The sequence below is a fragment of the Mus musculus genome, chromosome 3 (genome assembly GCF_000001635.26).
Source record: "Mus musculus strain C57BL/6J chromosome 3, GRCm38.p6 C57BL/6J".
Classification (NCBI taxonomy): domain Eukaryota; kingdom Metazoa; phylum Chordata; class Mammalia; order Rodentia; family Muridae; genus Mus; species Mus musculus.
Window position 1 is genome coordinate 67,374,097 of NC_000069.6, and position 27,490 is coordinate 67,401,586.

The window sequence follows — 27,490 nt, forward strand, 5'->3', positions numbered from 1 at the left end:
AGTCGCGGGCGCGGCGATTGCCGCCGGCAGACGCGCGAAGCAAGCGGGAAGCAGGCTGGTGGCGGCGCAGAGAGCTGCGCCCATTTCCATCCGCGCCCGCCGCCCGCCGCAGGATCACGATGTTCCGGATGCTGAGCAGCAGCTTTGAGGATGACCCCTTCTTCGCGTGAGTGTCCCAGCCGCGCTCGCCGGAAAAGGCGAGGGGACTGCGCCCCGCAAATTGTCGTGGGGGGGGGGGGGACACGCCCGGCGGGAGGCGCGAAGAAATGGGTTTGAGGAGAAACGGAGTGAGGAAAAGTGGTCGTGAGGAGAAGTGTGTGAGAAGTGGGGGTGAGGAGAAATGAGGGAAAGAAGAGGCTATAAGGTGTAATAGGGATGAGGAGAAATGTGAGAAGTGGCTGAGGAGAAATGCGGGTGAGGAGAATGGGGGACGTAAGAAGTGGGCACAGGAGCTGAAGGACTGGAGTCATTAGGATATAGGGTGTGAGGAGAGGATTTGAGGATATTTGGCATGGAGAGATGGAGGACATGACACGAGAGAGGGTGAGCTGAGCAGGATGGGGGTGAGGAGGATTTAGAAGCCTGAGGTGAGGAGAGGGTTTGCTGGTGGGAGCCGAGGACTAGGATCCTGAGCTATGGTTCAAGGTGCAGGCTGCTGACTATTTGGGGCGACTTGGTGTGTGGGTGGCCTCGAATCTGAAACCCTCCTGTGCAGCAGCAGGGCTTATAACTGGTGATCATAACTGCCATATTAGTGGAACTTCTGATCAGAAAAAGTCCCTTGAACTTCACATAGGGGTGGAAGTGCTTTCTAGGGTGACAGTTCCTTGACTTGAGAAACTGTGGAGGGGGGTGTGTTTTTTATTTTGTTTTGCTTGAGAGAGGACTCCGATGTAAACCTTACTGGCCTGGAACTCGGTGTAGATCAGGCTGACCTCACAGAAGTCCACCTGTTGCAGCCGCTGCCACTGCCGCCATCATCTCCTCCTCCTCCCCCTCCTCCTCCCCCTCCTCCTCCCCCTCCTCCTCCCCCTCCTCCTCCTCCTCCTCCTCCTCCTCCTCCTCCTCCTCCTCCTCCTCCTCCTCCTTCTTTCTGGAATTAGAGGTTGTGTGCTAAGTTATTTAAAACAAGTTTTCATATAGTGAAGGCTGTCACCTTGACAGCACTACTAAGTAGGAGAGTTGAGCTGGCTGCTTCGAAGTGGTTGGACGTTGCCATGGGACACTGTTTGTTTTCTTTACCTGCCTCCAGCAGAACTGGCCTTGCTTGGGAAGGGGCTTCTCATTTTATCAATGCAATAATGGGGCAGGCAGGGGTAAAAGAAAGAGTGTGCAATGAACACCTCTGGTAACAAGGAATGGTGAGTGATTCACAGTGACATAAATGAGGCCTTGGGAAGAAGACATTTAAAACTAAGTTTCACTATTATCTAGTTTTCTGTGCATATCTGACCTTATTATATGCCTAGTTATATTAAAATGAGTAATGTCTTAATTAAATGTGTAATTTGATATGTAACTAGTATCTTAAAAAAATATGTCCAGTGGGAGTGTAATTTAAACTGTTGGATGACTTGAGCAAAGGCTGGGAACCCAAGATTTGAGGTCAAAAATAGTAACAGGTCTCAAAGACACACATCAAAAAGCTCAGGAAAGACCATTAGTCACTCTCTTCAACAATTTTCTAGCCTTCTTCAGAACCAAGCAACCATTATCAAAAATATAAGGCAAATTTGTAGTAATTATAATACTGATTCATGCTAATTTATTTTTACAACCACTATTTATAGAGTAAACACATCTGGGCATAAAGGAAAAGAATGAACTTACATTATCAAGTAATGAGCTTATATCAAGCCGGCTGTTCTTTAACCCACCCTTTTTACTGCCAACAAAATGAGAATTCCTACTTAGTATAAGTGAAAGAATTTAGGTGACAAATGTACTAACCCATCTATTGACCTTAGAAGAACATATCATGGAAGTAGAACACACTAATCATGCTCACTGTTTTTTAAATTAATTTATTTCTATTTCATGTGCATTGGTGCTTTGCCCACATATATGTCTGTACAAGGGTGTAAGATCCCCTATAACTGGAGTTGGAGACAGCTGTGATCTGCCATGTGGGTGCTAGGAATTGAACCTGGCTTCTCTGGAAGAACAGCCAGTGCTCTTAACCTCTGAGCCATCTCTTCAGCTCCTACTCATGTTTTTATATAAAGATTGTACCTGATGCTATCTTTGTACCTGATCATTGCGTTCTCTAGTGGCTACTTTAACATAGAAAATATTCAGTAAATATTGTGTAACAATGATCTAGTATCTTTTATGATTTATCGAGCAGTTTATGGGTAATATTTCATGACTGCTAATAGTAATTACTATTTTTCATTAAATAAATACCATCATTGATGTTGGAGCTGCCTAATTAGAATATTAATAATTATTTTTATTTTTAAAATAAACATCATTTTTAAAAGCCTTACAAATAATAACATCATATGTCAAGAATAAGTACACCCATGGATCTTATGGATAACACTGAAGTATAGGATAAATATAAAAACAGCTTTCTGGAGAAGGTTTTTGGGAAGTGACCCAAAAACAAATATGAAAAGAAAAAGAAAATTCTACCCTGAGCTCAAGTTCCATAATGTTCTGTGCAAAGAGGTCAGAGCTACTAGGAAACTCAAAAGTCTTTCTAATAAGAACCAAGGACAGAGCTCAGTGGTACTATGATCATTGGAAAGGTGGGGCTGAGAGTGGGAATGTATAGCATCCTGGAAGGGAGAACTAGATAGATCTTCTGTATATAAATTCTGCACAAATCTGTATTAGGATTAACCACCCATGCATGAACCCATGCTGCTCAGAGAGCAGCTTACTGAAGAGGATACATGAGTAAAACGGGATCTAGTCCCCTATTTAAGACAGAATTTGAATTCTAAGGCAACCACATTAATTACCTGCTTAGGAAAAAATTCATCATTCCTGAAGAATATAACAAAATTCAGAACCTCTACAACATAATAGCCACATTCTATGTGTTGACTTTATCTGGCCTATTTCTATATAAAAGACTTATTCTGAAGTTATTAGGTATTACCTCATACAAGATATTAGCATTAATGAGAAAATAATTTAAGGCAGTTATAATTTTGCCCCATATGTGAAGGAAAATATGATTATAATGAATAAAAATATATGACATCTCAACAAAGAAAGTGAAATTTTATATGTAACTTGTCTATCTCTAATGTGTATAAATATGTTACTTATATATTATATATCAAATAGAAATTCTAGAGATGAAAAGTATATCTGAAAGAAAAAGATTGATTGGGTAGGCTTAGTAGCAGAATGGAGATGGCAGAACAGTCATTAAACTTCATAAATACAAATAGAGAACAAAGTGTAGAACCAAATACAGACTTGGCAGAAATTGATGGTTTTCCTTGAAATCATTTTAAACAATGTTATTTTAGGAACGTGTCTGCTGTAGGCAGAATAATGGTTTCTGTAAAGATACTCATATTCCCAGGACCTGGGAATATGTTTTCCTGCTGGTCAGAAGTTCTCATTAGCTTCTGTGCCTGTTTCAGCTGCCCTCTAGTTTAAGACCCCTTTCTTGTAATGTGTATTAGACATCTATTGCTGCAGTAGCTTATAGAATCTTAAAGTATTATATCATATCTTCTGTTGATCAAGAAGCTTAGTTAAGTAGTTCTAAGTCAAGTCTCAGAAGGTTACAGTCTATTGAACTGTGAGGTTACCACAATTATTGTCTAAATGAGCATCCATTTTCAAGTTCATTCATGTGGCTGTTGACTGATTTAGAAAAAAATGTTTCTAAGGTCCTTCTTGTTAACTTCTCCCCAAACTGTACCAGCTATTGTACATGAAAGAGCACCTAAGAAAAAACTCATAGTCTTTAAAATACACAACTTTGAATGTAACATCCTGTTATTCCGTTATATTCAACTTATTAAAAAAAAAAAAAAAGCAGGTCCAGAAGTCCAGCTCATGTTCAAGGACAGAAGAGGTTACATGATAGCATGAACACCAGGAATTTGGCACCACCGAATACCATTGGAGTAGTTGTCTATCACACTTATTTAAATAATTGCTTAGTACACCAGTATCAAATTTATACTACTAACATAATTAAGTTTTAACAAGAGATGAAAGAAAAGACAACAAAATTACTGTAAGTAGACTGTACTGTACAAGGTCATAATCTGTAGTAAAAACAGGCCTGGGCTGGGAAGTATGGCATAGTTGGTAGCATGCTTGCATGAAGCCCTGGATTGATGCCCAGAACCAGATAAAATTAGGCATAGTGGTAGATGCCCACAATCCTGACACTCTGAATGTAGAGATAGGGGGTTCAGAAGTTCAAGGCCATTCTCAGCTACATAGTGATTTCAAGGCCAGACTCTGCAGCATAACACCCTATCTCAAAAACAAAACAAAACAAAACAAAGATAAAAAAGACCTCAACCTGAAAAACAACAAAGACTTATAGCTGTGTGGTTGATATTTTACATGAAAGGGAAAGACTAAGGGTTGTTTTTTTAAAAATAATTTTACACACACACACACTTAACAATCAGCAACAAAAAAACCATATTTTTAAATGGATAGGATGTATCTGCACACTCATTTTGATCACTTAAAAAAGTGACAAGTAGAAAATCACAATGATAGGATATTACTGCTCAAATAATTTAAATTGAAAAAAACCACTGAATAGTTGTAGCAGCCTTATTTATAAAGACAAAAACCTAGGAATAGTCTTGTATATGTATATGCTAGATTGAGTTAATATTTGGTGAGTAGAACAGCAGGGATAAATTATAAAAAGCATTATTCTGCTACATAATAAACTAGATGTGAAAGATGACATACTATATAATTCTATTATATGAGAGTCTGAGAAAGGCAAAGCAATACTGATAAAGTCTGTGATGGTTAATCTGGATTGACAACTTGACTTGAGAAGCGCCTGGGTTAGTAAAGCACACCTTTGGATGTTTATGAGAAGTTTCTGGAGAGGATTAAGTGAAGTGAAAGTCTCACTGTGAATACAGTTAGCACTATCCAAATAGGCTGGAGGCCCAGACTGAGTACAAGAGACAAGGAAGAGGGCTCTTGATGTGGGTATTCTCCTTGCTTCCTCACTACTTTGAAAATGAGCAGTTTTGCTGCATTTGCCCTTCTCTGCCACAATAGACTGAAAGCTCTGAAATGATGAGTAAAGTGGACCATTCTCAAGTTCTTTCTGTGAGGTATTCATTCCATCCTGACAATGAAAGCCTAACATAAAGCCCAGTTATGGGAAGTAGAATTGGGGAGATAATTTTCTACAAAGGCTCAAACAGAATGTTGGGGGTTATATTGGTAGACAACAAGCAGGCTAATCTTTGGAAGAATAAACCAGAAGAAGCTAGATATAGCTATAAAAAGCTATAAACAAGGTGTGTTTGCCAAAATGTTTCTAGTTTTAATAGTAAAGTTTAATAGAATATTTAACAGAGCAGAACAAGAGAAATCTAGAGTATATCCTAGAAGGATTGGCTCAGTTTTGGGAACTGTCTCCTTCCATTGAAGGAAAGTGCCAATGATAGTACTCAGGAATGTGACTGGCATCTGGGAGCCCAAGAAGGAACACTTAAGGACTGGAAACAGCAAGCAGGCAAGAAACCATGGTCAGACTACTCCCATCGAGGTCTCTCCCATTGGCTTCTATTTCTGCTCTATATAATGCCCAGTGCAGGTTTAACTGTTAACATTTTCTCTTTTCTATTTTCTTCTCTCTGTTCTTTATTTCTTTTTCCTTCTTTTATGTTTTTTTAATGAATTCCAAGAGAATACAAACAGCTGAATGAAATGAGGTTAATATGAGATTTGAAGATGGAATTCAGAAAAGAGAAATTGAGAAGGAAATCAATTTGAAATGCTGGACATGAAATATCCATTAAATCAAATAAAAAGCTCAATGAAAATCTTCATCAACAGAATGGGTCAAGGGGAGGACAGAATGGTGGAGCTTTAAAACAAGGTGGATGAAGTAGGAAAACTCAGTTATGAAGAAAAATTAATAAGAAAATACAAAGAAAATATACAAGAATATAAGATCTAGGGACACTGTGGAAAAGATCAAATCTATGAATCGTGAATGCAGAAGAGTTTCATGTTTTCAATGAAATCATAATAGAAAATTTCCTAAATCTAGGAAAAGAAGTGTTTATCCAGGAACTGGAGATATTTAGGTTTTTCAACTCAATGAAACCAGAAAAACTTCTCATACCAAGTAGTTAAAAATTAAATATGGAAAGCAGAGAAAGTATACTAAAGTTATGAGAATAGCACGAGTCATATATAAAGACAGGCTTATCAGAGTAAAAATAGATTTCTCAAGAGAAACTCTAAAAACCAGGCAAGCTTGGAGTGTATTTCAAGCTCTGGAAGATTTCAGTTCAGGTAATTATAGCTAGCAAAACTATCTGTCATAGTAGAAAGAGAAAGAAAGGCTTTCCATAATACAAACTAATACAAGGGATTGATAATCACTAAGGCAGCTCTTTAGACACTTGAGTCATTCAGACTGAGGAGAAAGATAAACATCGACAAGTCTACAGGAAATGGTAGCTGTGCTGAAACAATAGTTAAGCAAATTAGCAATAAGAAAATACTAAGCCTATCCTAACAAAACTTAACAAATCTATGCCTATCAGTATTAATGGTCTTAAATCTCTAATTAAAAGATCAATATAAGCTTTCTATTTGTTGTCTTCAAAGATAGCCACAAACCAAGGGTAAAAGGATGGGGAAAATGCTTCAAGCAAGTGGCTAGGAAGCAAGCAGATATCTCTGTTCTTGTGTAACAAAATAGACTTTAAGGAAGTAATCAATGACGAGAATATTCCCATTCTAGAGGCACACACACACACACACACACACACACACGACTTTAAGAAAAACCCAACACTGTAAAAATTCATTTCAATACCTGTGGGAAAACTCTGCTAATTAAAGTCAAAGTCCACCATGACCAGATAGCCTCTGAGCTCAGTACAAAAAATGGGAGATTCCCTTGTTAGCAGGTTTTCTCCTCCTCTGACCTTCTCTGGGGGATTCTAAGCCCCTACACTCGCCTCTACCTAATGAATGTCATATAACACTAATTAGTTTATAGAATTAATTTCCAGTCTTCTGACAAAACCTGTTTGGCCAGCACCTGAGATTCCTGAAATGGTTCCCCATGCTAATGAGATATGCCAGGTACCCTAACCCCCCAGTCAAAGACCTTTGCCCATCTCAGATGTTCCTGCCCTCAGTCTCCTTAAACTTCATAAGCCTTCAACCACCCTAAGTAAAGTTGATCTGCCTACTGGCAGGCTGTCCCAGTGTGGTCATTCACTTTACATACTCACAGGGCTTCCAATGTCTCTGGTCCCACTCCCCTCATGGACTGTATTGGTGGACACTGTAGGAGATCCAGGAGAACAACAAATATCTCACACCAATAGGTTATCTCAACAGAAAGTAGAGAACATCTGAGTTATATGACCTCATAGACCAAGAAACTCTAGCATATATCCACAGTATATATATTTCGCAGCAACCCATGGAACTTTTTCTAAATAGATTTTATAACAGGACAGGAATCAAGTCCTAGCAAATATAGGGAATTGGAACAATTGTTTTATCTCTGGCAACAAAGGAATAGAAATAGAGATCAAGAGAAAGAAAAACTGTAGTACACATACAAACTCAGGGAGATTGAACAACAGACTGATGAAAGATGAATGGATCATTGAAGAAGTAAAGAAGAGAATGTTAAGAATCCTATCACTAGCAGGGCGGTGGTGGCTTATGCCTTTAATCAATGAAAGATTGAGTTCTTAAAAAAAGATAAGTAAACTTTAAAAAGATCAACAAACCCTCAGCCAAATTAACCAAAGAAAACAGAAGGCACACTGATAATGAAATTAGTGATGAAAAGAGAGACATTACAACAGATAACAATGAAATTCCAAAGATTGTTAGATTGTACCTTAAAGAATTTATTTCCACTAAATTAGAAAAGTCACATAAAAATGGATTAATTTCTTGATGCATATGACCCAATAAAGTTAAATTAATATGAGATAAATAATTTAAGCAGATCTATAACAATTACCAAAATAGATTAAAGTAGTAATTAAAAAAAATCTTCAAACTAAAAGCAATGCAAGCCCAGGTGAATTGAATCCAGAAGTAACACTAGTACAACTAACACTAGTACTTCTCAAGCTAGCTCATAGACTAAAGACAGAATACTGTCAAACTTTCTTTTACAAGACCATATAAAGACACAATATCAACGAACCCTCAGCCAAATTAACCAAAGAAAATAGAAGACACTAATAATGAAATTAGTGATGAAAAGAGAGACATTACAACAGATAAGAATGGAATTCCAAAGATTGTTAGATTGTACCTTAAAGAATTTATTTAGATATTATTCTTTTTAAGAACAAAGAATAATATGTCAATCGCTATGATGAACATAGACACAAAAATTAACACGAACATATTTGCAAGCTGAATTTCAAGAACACTTCACAAAGATCATTCATCATATTCATATTGGCATCATTCCTAAGATACAAAGGTAGGTCAGACTAATGCAAACCAATAAGTAGATCACATAAAGGGACTGAAGGAAAGAATCTGCATGGTCACTGCAGTACATACAGTAAAAGCTTTTGAGAAAAGACAACATCTGTTTATGATAAAAGTCCCAAAGAGACTAGGAATGGAAGAAATATGTATTAGCATAATAAAGGCTATATATAAGAAACATGTTAGCCAACATCAGAGAAAAACTCAAACCATTTCCACTAAGATCAGGAATGAGACAAGAATATACCCTTCTTCTACCCCTACCCAGTACAGTTTGTGAAGTATTAAATAAGACAGAGCGTATAAATGGATAGAAGTAGGAAAGGGAGACGTCAAACTAGCCTAAGTTGGTATTCAGATGATCCTTTAATAAAAGACCATAAGAGCTCTACCAGAAAACTCTTAGATCTGGTAAACACTCTCAGCAATTTGGACACCAAACTAACATATAAAAATCAGAAGTTTAAATATATATATATATAAACAAGAAACATCCAGAAAAAGAAACTAGGAAAACAATCATGTTCACAATTATCTAAAAAAGAATCACTTTGGAATAAACCTCAGAAAGGAATGACCTTTACACTGAAAACTTCAAAACAGTAAAGGAGGACACGGAAGAAGGCGTTAGAAGACCTCCCATGTGAACATCTGGGTGAGTTAATACTGTGAACATGGCTGTATTACCAAGGGCAATCTACAGAGTTAGTATAGTCTGCTTTAAAATTCTAATGACACAGCCAGCCATAGTGGCACAGACCTTTAATCGCAGGACTCGGGAGGCAGAGGCAGGTAGATCTCTGAGTTCTAGGAAAACCAGAGCTACACACACACACAAAAAAAAAAAAAAAAAAAAAAAAAAAACCTGGTCTGAAAGAAATAACAATAATAATAATTAGCCTTATAAAGATTATCTGTGGCTTTGGCTTTGACTATACAGATATAATCTGTACTTTTATGGTGTTCATAAACATAAATATGGTCCTCAATGCTTGTATTTCAATGATCTACTCTCAGGAAAGTTATAAATAGTGTTCTCTTTTGTTAAGAGAGAAAGTGTGTGTGTGTGCATGCAGTAGTGCAGGAGTCTGTAGAAGAGAGAAGATACAGTGAGAAGCAGGTATAGTGAGAAGAAGTATAGGTCTTCTGGGAGTGCTGGGAGCCAAACCCCAGTCCTCTAGAAGTTCTTAACTGCTGAGCTATTTCTTCAGCCCCAACAAGTATGATTGTTTTAGGAGATTCTTTCTGAATTTATTTGTGCACACTCACTTTTAAAAGACAACTTTTTTAGGTTCTTTGGTGCCCATATTTAGCATGGAGTATTCTTTATTAATCCTATAGAATTATGTTGTGTACTTCCCAAAATGGTTTCCTGATAGAAGTGTTTTTGTAATGTTTTTACAGTTAATAGAATTATGTTGTAGACTTCTCAGAGTAGTCTTACCTGATAAAAATATTTTTCTGATTTTTTTATCTTAAATTACTTATGATATGATAATTTATATTTACCATATTTATACATGAGATAAAAATATATTTCATTAGTATAATAAATATATATAGTAGATAGCAAATAGGATAAGATTTCATTTATATTTATAATTGTATTTACAAATACTAGATCTTTTATTAGTCTCTTCTTCTAAATTGTAATATTTTGTCTTCTTAACAATTATATTATTTCCTGAGTTTCTTCATAGTATTTATATGCCAGGGTTTTCTTTAAATTATAACATTTTCTTTAAATTATAACATTTTCCATTCATCTGTATTCTCAACAGTGATTCTTTTCTTGCACACCGAGAAAGTATGCGCAACATGATGAGAAGTTTCTCTGAACCTCTTGGAAGAGACTTGCTCAGTATCTCTGATGGTAGAGGAAGAACCCATAATCGTCGAGAACGTGATGATGGCGAAGATTCCTTAACTGTAAGTGATTTTAAAGACAGCTAGCAAGAAAGTTCTATTAAAACATGGCACAAATGTTGTAAGTTACATACTGATAGTGTGTAACTAATACTTCTATCATGGAAATAGTATATGAAAGGGGAGGCATTTTCCAAAACTAAAACCTGGAACAATAGATTGTTATTGGTATAGACTTGCACTGTGCTCTTAAAACGTTTAGGATCATAAGGTTATACAACTACAAGCCATACTAAGCCATTGTTTCTTACATATTTCTTCCCTGATAACTTCCTCCCTTACATGTGCTAAACTAAAACCAACAAGGACTCCTGGTACCACATACTTCTTAGGTTTAAATACTAAAAAAATCTAGTATGGTGTTTTATCATTATTGGACCACTCTCGACCTTCAAAACTTAGATTAATCTTCATTTCAGAAGACTTGTGCCTTAGTGAGGGTTGGTTTTACTGCTATGGAGAGACATCATCACTAGGGCAATTCTTATAAAGGAAAATATTTAACTGGGGCTGTCTTACAGTTTCAGAGGTTTAGTCCATTATCATCATGGCAGGAAGCATGGCAGTGTGCAGGCAGACATGGTGCTAGAGAAGGAGCTGAGGGTTCTATATACTGAAAGGCAGCTAAGAAGAGACTCTGCCTTCCTCGGACCAAGGAGAGACTCTCCCCCTTCTACCCTGAGTTGAGCTTAAGCATAGGACCTCAAAGCCCAACACTCCCCCATCCCCCAAAGTGAACCATTTTGTCCAACAAGGCTATACCTTCTAATAGTACCACTCCCTAGGCCAAATATAGTCAAACCACCACATTCCACTACCTGGCCCCCATAGGCCTGTTCAAACACGTACGTCTATGGGGGCCACATCATGCAAAATACATTTAGTCCATCTTCAAAAGTTCCATAGTCTATAGCAGTCTCAAAAATGTTAAAAGTCCAAAGTTGTCTCTTCTGAGATTCATGTAATTACTTAACTGTACTACCCTATAAAATCAAAATCAAAATAAAAAAACAGATCACATACTTCCAACATCACAGGATATACATTACCATTTCAAAATGTCATAGTGGGGAAATACTGGAACAAAGCAAGACCAAAAACCAGCTAAGCAAACTCCAGACTCTGCATCTCCATGTCTGATGTCAAAGAGCTCTTCAGATCTCTAACTCCTTTCAGGTTTGTTGACTACAATGCACTTCTTTCCCTTTTGCTGCTTCTACTCTCTGCAGCTTTCCTCAGCAGGTATCCCATGACTCTGGCATCTGAAATATCTTGGGGTCTCTAGAGCAACTTCAACTTTACAGCTTCTTGTTCCAGTGTCTGCAATCCACACATGATCTTTTGAGCTCCTCCAAAGGTTTTGGGTCGTTTCTCTAGGTCTGTTGTCTGTAGCACTCTAGGCTCTGGTTGACTCTACTCCACTGCTGCTGCTGTTCTTGGTGGTCATTCCATGGTACTGACATCTCTAATACTCTGGGGTCTTCCACTGCAAGTAGGCTTCACTAAAAGCCTCTCATAGGATCTATTTATGGTGCCAAACCTCAACTTCTTGACATGGCCCCTTCAGTCCTGGGCTGTCAACTGCAACTGAAGCTGTATCTTCACTAATGGCCTTTCCTAGCCTCACACAGTCCCAAACCTCACCTGCTCTCCATAACCTTCAAAACTAGTACCACCTTAGTAGTTCTTATACATTTCCAAGTCCAGCTGCAGCATGAGATACAACCTTTGCTATCTCTAGAACACATCTTTGTGCTCTCAGAAAACACTTCCCTCAAGATTTTACCTCAGTCATGTTGGTCTCTTCTTAATCACTGCTAATTTCTTAACTCAGCTAACCAGCATCAGTTGTTCAATAGGCCCTTCTATTCTTGACTCTAAAGCCAGGGCCACATGACCAAAGCTGCCAAGTTCTGCTGCTTGCTGAGGATGGAACATGGCCCGCCCCTTATTATATTATTACATCATCACCAGCTTTCTGTTTTCCAACTCCATCACTGATTATGCTTGGCTATCTGTAGACTGACCTTAAACTCAGAGATCCTTATGCCTCTGTTTCCTGAATGCTGGGATTAAAGGTGTGGTCCTAATTTTTCTCTACTTAGAACTTTCTCTGTACCAGGCTGGCCCTGAACTCAGACATATGCTTGTCTCTGTTTCCTGAGATTAAAGGTATGTTCCAGTACCTAAATATGCCTGGACCTAACCTTTTCATGGCCACTGTCTCTCCAGATCTTGATAAAAGGCCTGTGTCTTCCAACCTCAAGATCTGGGTCACAGGTGTGCCCTCCATTTCTGGATTGCAGTTCATTCCACATTAAGAGTCCAAATGAAAACAATAACTAGGTAGCAATAACCAGGTAATAGTAACTCTTAACATGCTATAACTATCCCTTACTCAACTGCAAAAACGTAAACAATTAGCTTAGTTAGGTGGGATCTTGCCCCAAAGTCACTACTTCCTTAATTTCCTTTAATATCCTTGAACACAGAATTTAGCTCTATTTTACTTCCCAGTGCCCATTCTTTACTTGAACCTTTTAAGCTTGCTACACTTGATCAAAACACTCATGAGAGTAAACTATAGTCCATGTTGGGCTTTTCTGAGACTTCCTTTGTCAATGCAATTAATTTGAATCTCTTCACCTTAGCTTCAGGTTGACACTTCAAAGACAGAAAAACAGCCACATTCTTCACCAAACGTAAGAATGATCTCCAGGCAACATACGAAATTTCCTCATCTCTGAAATCCCTTGTCAGGGCCCCAGAGTTCAAATCACTCTCCGCACCAATGTCTTCTATATTCCCACTACGATGGCCACACTTAAAATATCCCACTGCTCTCGAAATTCAGGTTCCAAAATCTACATTCCTCCAAACAAAACCATGGTCAGGCCTATCACAGCAATATCCCATTCCCTGGTAACAACTTCTGAATTAGGGTTTTATTGCTGTGAATGGACACCATGACCAAGGCAACTATTATAAAGGACAACATTTAATTGGGGCTGGAGGTTCAGTCCATTATCATCCTGGTGGGAAGCATGGTACAATTCTACATCTTGATCCTAAGGCAGCTAGAAGACTCTATGCCCACCTACACAGTGATATGCTTCCTCCAATAAGGCCACACCTACTCCAACAAGGCCGGACTTGTTGCCACTCCCTGGGTCAAACAGTTTCAAGCCACAACTTCTATAACTGCCTATTCTCATCAGGATGGGAGAACATTCAATAAAAGAAAAAGTGACATCTACATATGTGTGGTAACTTTTGGGTTACACCTCTCTTATTTTTTATCCTCAGGAATGGCAATTATAGAATAGTAACTCCATAGGCATTCCTATTAAAGTGGATCTTGGCAATTCAGATATAGTTAGAATTCAGTAAACATGTCGACCAGTTCAAAGAATTCTACATGACTCTAGAAAAATATTTTCATATTTTCTAAGCAGTAAACTTAAAGAAAACATAGTTTGGATCATCATAAAACCTGGTAAATAAAATACATGTGCCATTTCAAATAAGAGTAATCACACTTAAGTTACTTTACTTTAGTAAATAATGTCATTTATAAGTGCTACATCTATAATACTATAAATTCATGTTGCATACATATTATATACATAAAACTTAGTTTAATAAATTTTTTAAAAGTTGAAAATTAACACTAGAAAAAAATTGACAAGGTAATAGCACATTAATTATAAATATTGAAAATCATTTGAGAATTAAAATACTTTTTGTATCATATTTTTTGTAACTATAGCAAGCATGTATCTCTTTGAATTTATATACATAAATAAGCTACTTATAGCTTTCATGAAGTAAGCAAGAAAAGACAATCTTACTACCTTAGCATATAAATGAGACCTGTGTATAATTCAGCTGGAAATATATTGAAGATGTTTATACAAATCAGCATTAAGTTTATTGGTCACCTATTGGAGCAGAAATAAATGTCACTTTCACAGACACTTTTACTGAAAGCACTAAATGCTTAACAGAAACTGGAATGAAAAATATGTAGCCAAATAAAGAGAGGACGCTTTGTGAAACTGTAGTTGGCAAGATTAATTATTTTGAGGTATTTGCATATAAATATTATTCAAATTATATTTGTCTTGCCAAAATTCCTTTAAATCAAGAGGAAGACACATAGGAGAAATGTGCTTGCATAAATGTCATGATGAAATCTCAAAGTCACTAGGAAGGTAATTCTGAAAATAAAGTCTAAGACCAATGTTAAAATTTAAATATAAAATTATTGGTTTCTTATTTTCCCATATAATTGGGCTGATACAACAAAATACTTTAGTTTTAAACATCGGACATTTATTTCTCACAGTTTTGATAGGCTGTTGATTCCATGTGTGTGTCGGCGGGGGGGGGGGGGGGGGGGTGCGTTCCTTCTCTGGTGACTGAGGGCTTGTGTTTTGGTCCTTACCTTGTGGCTCTGTCCTCAGGTACAGAACCAGCTCACATATCTACTGAATACTTGAAATATGTCTAGTGCTCAACCAAAGCAAAATTGGGCAAATGGGATGGCATCAAATTAAATTATCTGTACACTAATAATTATAAAAGTATGCATATTTAGAACAGAAACATGTTGGATGCACCAATACAATTTGATTTCTATTTCTTGTAAGCTTCAGGCAATCCACTTGAATCCACCTCTCACAGGTCAAATGGCCTCAAGATAAGTACTGTCAGTTAACAGCCTGTTTCCTTCTCCAAATGCCCATTCCTGAGGGTGAATCTATTTCCCTTTCCTTGATCCTGGAACTCCCCACCCCTCCTCCAACTTCCAAGACCATGGGCCTACATGTTTCAAACATACACCCCTCCCCCAGAAAAGGTTTTCTTTCCCTAAACTACTGTGTTCTAACAACCAGGTGTTCTCAGAACCTGCATCCAGAAATGCTCCAAACAACTACCCACAGGTACTCCAGTTTCCCACACTTGCAGACAGACACTTCTACTGGGCCTACACTTTCCTAGCTGCACATGGGCCCACAGAACCTGGACAGCAGTGAAACAACCTTCCTGGACTTGGGCAATATTCCAGCTTTTTGTCCACACCAATGTCGATTTTTTGCACCCCATTGTCAATAAGAAGTAGTCATGAACAATTACGGTGTCTTTTATTCATTTATAATAATTTTTTAAAAAAGGTTGGAAATTCTCAGCAGAGAGAGCCCAGAGGGTCCTGAACCCTAATAGGCTAGCTGGTGATGGGTACTCATGAAGTCCTAAGAAATGTATCCAGCACAGAAGGATAGTGGGACAGAAGTGGTCCCCATGTGGCCAGGAAAGTCCCGAGCCATCAAGCTGGGAACTCAACTCCTCTTGAGTTTTGGCACCATCTGATAGGTTATTTCTCCACTGGTGAAATGAGCCAATTCAAGCCACATTATATTATATTAAAGGCAGGTTTATTGGGACACTGCTTTCAGGCGAGTTCACGGGCCCCAAGGATTGAGGCAATCACAGCGAGAGAGAGAGAGAGAGAGAGAGAGAGAGAGAGAGAGAGAGAGAGAGAGAGAGGAGAGAGAGAGGAGGAAGAAGAAGAAGAAGAAGAAGAAGAAGAAGAAGAAGAAGAAGAAGAAGAAGAAGAAGAAGAAGAAGAAGAAGAAGAAGAAGAAGAAGAGAAGAGAGAGAGAGACCAAAATGTATGGATTATATAGGAAAGAGCTCTGAGGAAAGAGCAGCCCAGCCCCAGAGCTGAAAAGGTCAGAGTTGGGGACAAGGTATGCCAAATAGGGACTGAGAGATGCTGGGAGAACCTGGAGGCCAGGCCTGCTTTGATATGTAAAATATGAGCCTCAGTCACTTAACTCAGTCCCTGGGCTAAAACTAAACAATATCTACTTATTTGGAAATGATAATAATATAATTAAATATTTTTGTTTTAATTGGTTATGGAAGGAGTAGTGGATCTTTTTAAAAAATGTAATGGCAACAGAAAGTACTTTAATCCTAGTCATTATACTTTGTTTTAATCAGTTATGAAATGTTTGTCTTGGTCTAGACCAAAGACTTTTTCTTTCAATTTCCTTATTAAAATAGTCATATTTTTAATAATACTTAGGCTTCTTTATTTTTAAGCCAGTTGAATGCTACAGTGAGTAATAAGCAGATAATTTTTAATGTACACATTGAGTATTTTTTATTAAAAAGTTCTGTAACAATGGTACTTCTGAGCTACAGTGCATTTTTATATTTTAGCTATGCCCATATAATAAATACAGCCAAAATTTATTGCATTTTTTTTTTTAGGCAACAAGTTTTTCTCTTGTGCCTTTTGGAAGGTTTGGTGGAATGGTTTGTATCAAGAAAATTACTTTAGCTATATTTTTTAACAGATACTCTCCTTAACTCAAGCAGAGTAAGTCTGCATGCATCTCACTAACTTCCATAATGGCTTTTAAGCTTTGTACTAGAAATCTGTTACATGTGCCTGAGTGCTTAGACATGGGTTTTCTAAAGTAACTGCCAGAGTTGTTAGAGTCGGTACCGACAACCCATTCATCTTCAGTGGGCCGTTAAACAGACAAGGAATAGTGAAAAGCTGAAAAAGAAGAGATGTATTTGATGTCACCACATTGGGAAGAACTAAGAGGTCCATAGACCTTCGCAACTCCATCTTCAGGGTCTGTTTGTGGGATTTTGATGGAAATAGAGGGAAGATGGATTTATAAGAAGGCAGTCCTAGTCAATATGTGGTCTCATCAACTCCAGTCCCTCCTGCCAAGTAACCTGACAATTTGTCATAATTATGTGATTTTTTTCTTTCTGGGAGATACGTTCCTCCACTGGTCAGTACCAGGCCTCAGCCTTTTAATTTTCTCACCATGAAATTTCTGAGGAAAAATCCAATCTCTTGATGATTATTCAGTAACTAAAGAGAGACACAAATATCTTTTTTAAGACTTTTTTCATTTCTATCAAGATGATTACAGTAAATAAATAAAAATGTATAATATCAGTTTCCTAAAATGGAAAAATAGATATAGAGTAAACATTCACTTGATTTTGAAAGAGACTCAATAATTGTATTTGACTGCTGGACTTCCATGTGCCAGTGGTGACTCTCCACTAGGTAACAACACACAATATTTGGAAAACTCTACTCTGACTTTGCTGCCAAGGAATTCTTGATTGTGCTTGCTTCCTACACAAGCATAGCTGTTCTCTAGCAGACCTTGTCAAACTTTCTGACTTTGATCTGTCTTACTAACTTCCTACACGGAAGAGTAGTCCAAGAATTAGAACACAGTGAGTATAGACTCTTTGTACTTATATTCTCATGAAAAGCTGCTTTTCATTCTTTTGCACTAAATTTGAGTTATCTAAAGTTTGAGATAATTTGTGTTTCTAAAGTTTGAGATGCAACATTTTCCTTCCTGAGGGAGAAGCAAGCAGTATCTCACAAAGATACCCACTGTGGTCCATCCGAACATACAAACCCACAGAACATACAAACCCACAGAACACACAAACCCACAGAACATACAAACCCACAGAACACACAAACCCACAGCCCATAACTATTGAGTATAATGGTGAAGCTCAATCAGAGGTGACTTGTTAAAAATGTAATTGTGTTTATGTTTGGGGGGGGGAGTTTGTACACATGAATTCAGTACTCATAGGGGCCAAAGAGAGAGGGCCAGATAATTGGGAGCTGGAGCTAGAGTTACACGCAATAGAGCTGCTTGGCTTCTGGGAGCTGAACTCAGGTCCCGTGTAAGAGTAGTAAGTGCCATGAGTCCTCTCTCCCTAGAGGAGACTATTGAAACCTTTCATAAGGATTAGTAAAAAGATAAGAAAGGCTTGGAGGAAAAGGAAGTACTATGGTTTAAGCAAGCTGAGAAATGATGTATATTTATATACACAAAGCATGTGTTTATGTATAATATGTATACATAGGTGTATAATTTCTGTGTGTGTATATGTGTGTGTGTGTGTGTGTGTGTGTGTGTGTGTGCAGTGTAATTCTCTAATTTACATTGGATAGTATATGCTTCTTTTTCTTTAACAAATAACTCTTATTGTTCAGTCCTTAAGTTATTTTTCCCTAGTTGATTACTGCATGATTGTCTGACAGTAAGTAGGGAAAATTTTTCATTTGTTTTGAGAAGACTTATTTACATCTTTGATGTAATTAATATACCTCCTAATATCCTGTAGCATGCAGATGTCAACCCTTTTCAGACAATGGATCGGATGATGGCAAATATGCGAAGTGGTATACAGGAGTTACAAAGAAACTTTGTAAGTACTAACAATAAACTGATGAGAATATTATTTTTAGTTATTGGTATCCTATATTATAGTAACTTTCAAACATCTTTAACCATAGTTAAAATAGCAAAAATAAACTTTACACAATTAACACATATAATACTTATATATTTTGTACCTGAAACAAATGTTTAAGTGATTATATTATATCAGGGTATTATAATATTAGCTTGCTGATATTTTTATAGTCAATAAAAAACTTATAATTATATATCAGTTATTTTAAAACCTTTAAGTCTGAAAAGTCACATTAGTTTACTTGTACAATTAAAAAATTACAATCTCAATATGTTCTTCTGAGCCTGTTGTAAATGAACATTTTTTAATAAAATTTACATGTTTTATTATTACCTCTTTACTTCAAAAACTCATTGGATGCTAGCAACTGAGTTTTAATATTAAAAAAATCTTTGAAAACAGAAATGATTTGTATGCTGGATTATATCCAAACACTCTAAATATTTTAAACAAATACTAATATTTCTACTGCTGTACTTATAATAGTAGGGTCAAAACAAGTAACTTGGTTTGATTTAAAGGTGACCTATTTCATTCCAATATCCATTGGGATTCTATGGATCATTTAACAATGCCAAATTTGGACATTAGTGGTGGGTTTTGGAGTGTATCAGTCTGATACCCAAAGAAAGTATGAAATTTCCTGGTACATACCTAATTCACTTGATCTTGGTTGGCAGGACTGTACAAGAAATAGTCTCTGCCTAAGGGACTCTAGCATCTTTATTTAAATATAAGTTATACAGACTCAGATTATGTGAATCACTTGTAGAACATTAGCACTAAAATGGAAGTAGATTAGGACACCAGGTTCCATTAGAACATCAACTATATAGCTAATATTGTTGCTTCTTGGCATTCAATCTTCATATTTGATTAGAATCTTACTTTACAATTTCCTTTGTCTCTAGGGCCAACTTTCAATGGATCCAAATGGGCATTCATTTTGTTCTTCCTCTGTTATGACCTATTCCAAAGTAGGAGATGAACCACCAAAGGTGTTCCAGGCCTCAACTCAAACCCGAAGGGCTCCAGGAGGAGTAAGTTTTTGTTACTGTTTTTTTGATGAAGTCTTCCTGGGTGGCCTCAGCTTGTCTCAAACTTCCCCAGTACTGCTTCAGTCTCTTACATCTGCTATTGCTGGTATGAACTATCATGCCTGGCATTGAAGATTTTTTAAACATTCTTAGCATTTTAGTAAGTTATGGAAAAAGTATATTGTCTAACAGTGGCAGGAACTAGAGAGAGGCAAGGTGATGAGATGCTCATCACTATGGAAACCTTAAACTTAGGATAGACTAAAGGGGAGATTTACCCCCAAGAACTCTGTGGAGATGGACGTAAGGAGACAAGGAAAAGAAATCGTCCATGTAGCTAAACCTGGGTTAGAATAAAAGAGATAATACATTAAGAGCAAGTCAGAGAACCAGCTGAAGTTCACGGCTTAGGCATTTATTAATAAATAATTAGTCTCAGTCATTATTTCTGGGAATTAAATGACAGAGAGGAAAAACAAATTTTTAAATATTGACCCATAGTAATGAAAGCTCTTGGCTTCTACAAACTGATATGAAAATTCCCATTTTTTTTCATTATCTTGTAGGTTACAGTAAGATTTTAGAATCACTGAATAATGACTATAAAGTAATTCCGAATTTCAGTTCTGACATACAAACATAGCTATTAGCAATTTCTTTGCATTATTTAGCAAATTCACTGCCACTTTAGTTTGATGAACATGCTGAAGTCTTAAAGTAAACTAAGTATAATAATAGATGTCAAACAAAACCATAGTCATAATCTTTGGCTTGTACAAACATCCTGGTAACCCTTCTGTGGAGTTTGTAGGTAGGAGTCATGAGACCGAGCCCTTCAACACACTCGATGAGTAAGTAGTTACACCTATTCGCTTCTATCCATTACAGTGTCAAAGGCAGTGTTGAAGACTTTATATAGCCAAGTTTTGTATAACATCGTTTTAATATTTTATTATGACTTGGAAAAGGTTAAATTGTAAATGGTTGAAGAAATGTTAGTGCTTTTATTATCATACCAGGTTGATAATAGAACTGAATATAGCTACTCATTTCATTAATTATACAGAATAGTGGACATTGGAGCAGCAAACCCACAGCTTTACTTCATAAATGGACCCTGACGGATATAGAATAGAATCTATTCTGATATAGTTAAGTATTAACTAAATAACGTTCACTGTATTCTTAAAGGTAAAAGAAACCAGAAAAGCAATGAGAGATTCTGACAGTGGACTAGAAAGAATGGCTGTTGGTCATCACATCCATGACCGAGGTCATGTCATTAGGAAGTCAAAGAACAACAAGACTGGAGATGAAGAAGTCAACCAAGAGTTCATCAATATGAATGAAAGTGAGTCACCACACACACAAAATTGTTTGTCAGAGTTAAAATAGTAGCTACATTTCTAAAACTTCATGAATATTACTTTATTAAGATAGCTTAGAAGAATGTGAAGGAACTTTTTGTCAGTTATACAACTGTGATTCTATCATCTAATATACATTTTACAACAAGTTGTAATTTGTTGGTGTGAGATATCAATCAGTTTTCTCATAAGATGATAAAATTAAAATTTTTGTGGGCTTTTTTAGTATTATCAATAGGCAAAATGAGCTTTTTAATTTTTTGATTGTCAAGAAGCATACTTGAAAAGTTTAAAGGAAGAAGTAAAATCAACCATAACTTCAATCCCAAAGAACCACTCAAATTTTGATGATTTTCTTTTTAATAGTTTCATGCATGTATAAACATCTTTTCAACTTGATTATTTTGATATTCTGTTTATAGTATGTTCAATTTATGCCACCATTATAACAGCAAAAAAAAACTAATTTTTTTCAAAGGTATTCTAAATGGTTACCTGAAAGTTTCATTGTAAATAGATCATAACTTCTACAGTTTGTACAGATAATTTTAATTTCTAGTATACATAAGATAACATACATACTACTAAGCAAATCTTTGTTTTCTAGGTTTTTATATTTATTCTTCAGTGTATTTTAGCCCTCCTAGTGTCTTAACTTTTCTCATTATAAATTATATTAAAATTACTAACATTATTGACAAAGTCTTCATTTTGTCTAAATAGACATTAATCAAGTTTTTTGGCTTTAATTTAAATTGAATTATATTGAAATGTCAGTACATTTATCTTAAATTTTCAGAAAGTACTTTGAATAATGTTTTATCATAGTAAAGAGCTTAAATTAATGCATCATTCAGAAAAATAAATTATGTTTGAATTAGATAAAATTACTCTTGTGGGTTTACCAAACCTAACAGCTCAAGTTTAACCAGAAAGGTCCTACATGGTGTAGGAGAGAACCTACTCTTAGAAGTTCTATCCTCCATAGCTGCAAAGTTTACAGGCCAAAACACATGCGCAGACACACACACATAGAAATAATAACTATAATAAAGTATTCTTATGGCATAAGAGAAAAGCCAAATAACTTGAGCTTTCTTTACTATAATCATTGTGATCTTATTAAAATATCTACTGAGTCTCCTATTGTGATGGGTTAGTCATTAAGACTACATACTACACTTACAGAAGACCCTAGTTTGATGTCCACTATCAGGATGTAGTGAGCAGAGGGAAGCCCTAAATGAGTGAAGTCCTAAATGAATGTACATCATTGATGTGGGTACGGCCATGACAAGGACCAAGGCCTCAGACCAAGGAGAAATTGGCAAAAGCATTCCCCACATGGGTCAGCTTAGGCATTGGCAAAGTCTTCTTCCTCAAGTCCAAGTGTGAATGTTTACAGTGTGTACAAAAACTAGCAACATCAGCTTCCTCCTCCTGGATGTTTTTATAGACTTAGACTACTTGTCTCCAAACTCCTCTTGTGGATACTAGCTAACTCCTCCCACTGTGCTGCTCAGTAAAAGCAGTGAGCTTCTAGGTTGTTGTTAGAGGGTAGTTGGTGCTACTCCAACAGAGTGCTTATACCCCATCTGACCCCAGCTTTTCTCTATGTGTATCTATTTGTCGTTTCTTTATTCACTTGCAGGCCCTAGTCAGGGTTCCAGGGCCATCCTGTGTGGGATGCATCATCAGGTGGCTCACAAGTACTTTTAACTACAGCTCCAGAGAGATGCCTCTGGCCTCCAAGGGCACCAGCACTTACATGTGCTTATCCACACACATATATAATTTAAAAAATAAGTTATATACATATGTAGATATGTACACTGAGTATTTTATAATAATATGTTGGAAAAAATCAAGTTTAAGATTTTCTTTTACAAAGATAATCTAAAAGGCATCTATGGGTTGTTTTTATGGAAGTTAGTTTACTTACTTCATGACATCATAAATTGTGTTAGGAAACTGACACCAAGCTTAAGAAGTCATTAGGAACATGAAGCACTGAAGAGAAATGCAAGCTCCTGAAGGAATGTCCAAGAACATAGGGAACATTATAGTCATTGTGAAATGATTCAAACGTCATGGTCATTATGAGGTGATTCAAAAGGAGATTTCATAATTTAGTATACTTGAGTCATCTAGTCCATATAGAATAATAGGATAATCAAGAAGGTAAAGAAAAACGATATTGCCAGATAGTAACCAGGTAGTGAATACGAGGGAAATATTGAAGGAGCTTCTGCCTCTGCTGTGAGGTTGGGCTACGTGAATGTGTGATGACCCAAGGCAACACTTAGAGAAGAAACCTGAATACTCATTCCCTTTATTTCCATATTTAATATAGGTGACGCTCATGCTTTTGATGATGAGTGGCAAAATGAAGTTCTGAAGTACAAGTCTATTGGACGGTCAGGAAACACTGGAATGCGAAGTGTGGGTCATGAGCATCCAGGGTCACGGGAACTCAAAAGGAGGTAACAGTTCTTTCTAAAAACAGTGCTTTTAAAGAGATTTATAAGTTATGTAGATTAGGTTGTGGAGCTAGCTCATTCAGTAAAGGTCTTGCCATATAATCAATATGTTTAATCCTCAAAACGTACATTAACAAAAGAAAGTAGCCTGACATAGTAGCATGCCCCTGTAATGCAAACACTGAGGAAGAAGAGACAGACAGACACCTAGCTTACACACTTATGCACATACACACCAGTGTGAACCTACCCACACGTATGTACTCTCATCCTCATATACAAACACAACAATTAGAGTTGTGTTACCTCTTATAGAGTTCTTAAGAATATCCAAGATTTATCTTTTATGAAAAAAAGGAACTTTATATTGAATCTAAGTAGTTCATACAAATCAAAGTTTGTTTTTGAAAACCAACAAATACTATTTTAGACCTGCACTTAATCGTCAGGAAAAATATAGATAACAACAACCCTAAGAAAATTTTACATACTATGATATATATCGTAAAACAGTTCTTAATGTAAATGTTCAAAGTCACGCATTTCACACAAAGTTTAGATATTTATGTAGACAGTATAAGAGGAAAGGTTTTGTATTTTTAAAAACTTAACTTTCTTTCCAAGTCAAAAATTCAGCATTTAATTATAAATGAATTTAAATACTTTCATATCCGAGCGGTGGTGGCGCACGCCTTTAATCCCAGCACTTGGGAGGCAGAGGCAGGTGGATTTCTGAGTTTGAGGCCAGCCCGATCTACATAGTGAGTTCCAAGACAGTCAGGGCTATACAGAGAAACCCTGTCTCCAAAAAACCAAAACCAAAAACAAAAACAAAAAAACTTTCATAATATGTAATATTGTTGTATAGTTATTTAATGTAATTTGATATTTCATATTCACTAGATATTTTAGATAAATTCTATAAAAACTTTAATCTTTAAAATTGCTTTTGGAATAACCAGAAAAATTTTGTTGAAACAATGTATGAAAATTTATAGCTTTTATTCATTTCGTACATATTCTGAAGTTAATGCAAGTTGGGAGAAATTTCAAGTTTCTTGAAACAGAATAACTCTTGAAATAGAAATCTAGTGTAGGCTCCAAGAGAGTGAAGGATTGAAGAAGGCCTCATGGAACCAGTGCTGCACAAATGGGTATCAAGTACTAAGGAAGCCTTGTATAAAATTCCATGAGCTGGCATTGTCTCTTTGAAAGTACTTGTTTAGTAATTTAGAGCCTGAATACTTTCTATAAAAAGACTTGCCTCTATATTTTTGGTAATATTTGTCTCACATTAAAAGCTTATGGTTAAACACTGTTCAAAGATATTTATATAACACAAAATCTAGGTCCCAGTTAGAGAAAGTATGTTCATTTCAGATATTCTGTAAATCTATGGCCCTAGCAGCTGCACTTTTCTCTTAGTAATTCTATCCAGTAGAATTTTCAGAAGGGAATTACTACATGACAAAGTGTGCTGGCCAACATGTTAACTATTAGATACGCGTGACTATTGATTCCCTTTGGCCCTTCAGTGGCACAACTCAGGAGCTGAATCAATTATAAATATCACTTATGGCTACCATTTTTAACAACACTGTTTAAGCTGCAAGTGATTTGGTAAATCTTAGATAATAGCTCCTACTTATATGTTCAATAAAGTAGTTTTCTAGAGTTGTTAAGGAACTTTAAAGATAAAACTCTAAATTACAGTGGCTTTTAACTTATTTGCAGTGACTTATACATCATTGAGTATTTTTAAATGGTATTAATAATCATATGTATATTTTTTAGAGAGAAAATTCATCGAAATTCAGCCATTGAGAGTGGAAGAAGATCAAACGTTTTTGTGGACAAACTCAATGTGAAAGGATCACCTGTGAAAATCACCAAAAAATAAATAGCCCTGCATTTCATTTGTTTAGTTGGTTATTTTAACAAAGTCATGGCATGGTGCTAGAAAATACACAAAAGACCAATCTCCTGTTGTTAAATCAATGCTGTACTTTGCAACTTTCTTCCAAATATGAATGTTCTTGTAAGTTTTAGCTTTACATTGTTCATACTTTAGGAATAAAATATTGGATGTTCAACAATGTGGTTAAATTGGTCAACCGTCTATATAAAACTCTAAGACTTACTACCTTTAAAATACACATGCTGATTTTACTTTCTCAGTTATAAACTGACTCATACAGTATATATTTTAATAATAGATATACTACATATATCTATAGTGTAAATCCATAAACCCTTGCATACTTACCATGGTGATGGTTTCGAGTACTGGTGAATTGTTAAACTGCTCTGAGATTGCTGTACCTGCCCAAGAGCTCTGGATTCATGAATGAAGGACACACATATACACACCACACATCATTATTTTTAATATGCCTTACTAGCTCAGTGGTTGGACACTTCTAAACTCCCTGTGGCTAGCACACACTCCCTTCCAGTATTCCTGAGTTAACACTTTCTAAATCTATCTCTGCTATGAGAGACCCAATTAGGGGAGTATCCCCTGGGGCCACTTCCCTGACTCTTAATTCTGCTCTCCCTGCTTCCCTGTCATGGCTTGGTCCATCCTACGCCCTTCTCATGGAAAAATTCCTTCTTCCTCCTGCATTTCTTGCCCTGGAATCTTAAAATCCTGCCTCTTTCACCCTGCCCATTTATTAGCCTTTGAGTTTTTATTGATTAATTAAAAGGAGGATGGGGACAGGGACCCTCAACATTTAGACGTGCAGATTCCTGTGTGATTTGGGGACCTGACTTAAGACAAAGCGTTAGTACCAATCCCCAAAAGTTCTGAACTGGTTCTGTCACTTAGTTCAGTATACAAAAGTAAGATATTAAAATAAAATACATCCAGTCTCTGCTAACACCACAGTATAAATCAAAGTGTAGTATTTCTCAAAGTTTATAATGTGCTATATAACTAGCTAGCATAAAACCTTAAAATAATAAAACTATGCTAGTGATCCAGGCATGGTGGCTCAGACCTCTGATCCAGAAATCCTAGAGGGTGAGGCAGGAGAATTGCAGTGACTTTGAGGTCTTGGACTATAGAGTAAGACCCTATCTCAAAAATTAATTAGAGAGACCAGTCTCCACAGGAGAGCTCTCGGGCTGCAGAAGTAACATAGCTTTTTGGACAGGATCCCTTCAGGCCTTCATCTTCAGCCAGGAGGCAGAGCTGAGCTCCAGACCGCTGTGCACCTTCCCTGTAAGAGGAGAGCTTGCCTGCAGACAGTGCTCTGATCACTGAGACTAAGGAGAGAGTTGGATTCCCAGGAGTGCTGACAGAGGCTAACAGAATCCCGAGGAACAAACTCCAGCCAGAGACAGCTATAACAACTAACACCAGAGATTACCAGATGGTGAAAGGCAAACATAAGAATCTTACTAACAGAAACCAAGACCACTCAGCATCATCAGAACCCAGCACTCCCACCACGGCGAGTCCTGGATACCCCAACACACCCGAAAAGCAAGATTTGGATTTAAAATCATATGATGCTGATAGAGGATTTTAAGAAAGACATTAATAACTCACTTAAAGAAATACAGTAGAACACTGCCAAACAGAAGTCCTTAAAGAGGAAGCACAAAAATCCCTTAAAGAATTACAGGAAAACACAACCAAACAGGTGATGGAATTGAAGAAACCCATACAAGA

At 36.7% G+C, this 27,490-nt stretch overlaps 1 protein-coding gene across 2 annotated transcripts; it reads left to right on the forward strand.

Moving 5' to 3' along the window:
- On the forward strand, positions 1 to 25,904 carry Mlf1 (myeloid leukemia factor 1). 2 transcript variants are annotated; one of them, NM_001039543.2, is made up of 8 exons: positions 1 to 166; positions 10,455 to 10,602; positions 16,882 to 16,926; positions 18,796 to 18,879; positions 19,839 to 19,967; positions 21,156 to 21,315; positions 23,685 to 23,814; positions 25,606 to 25,904. In NM_001039543.2, exons 1-8 carry the CDS (start codon positions 120 to 122, stop codon positions 25,709 to 25,711), a joined length of 849 nt encoding a protein of 282 aa, NP_001034632.1. In that variant the 5' UTR covers positions 1 to 119; the 3' UTR covers positions 25,712 to 25,904. The 2 variants fall into 2 exon arrangements, with proteins under 2 accessions (NP_001034632.1, NP_034931.2); NM_010801.3 differs by lacking the exon at positions 16,882 to 16,926.
- The last annotated feature ends 1,586 nt before the right edge of the window (positions 25,905 to 27,490 follow it).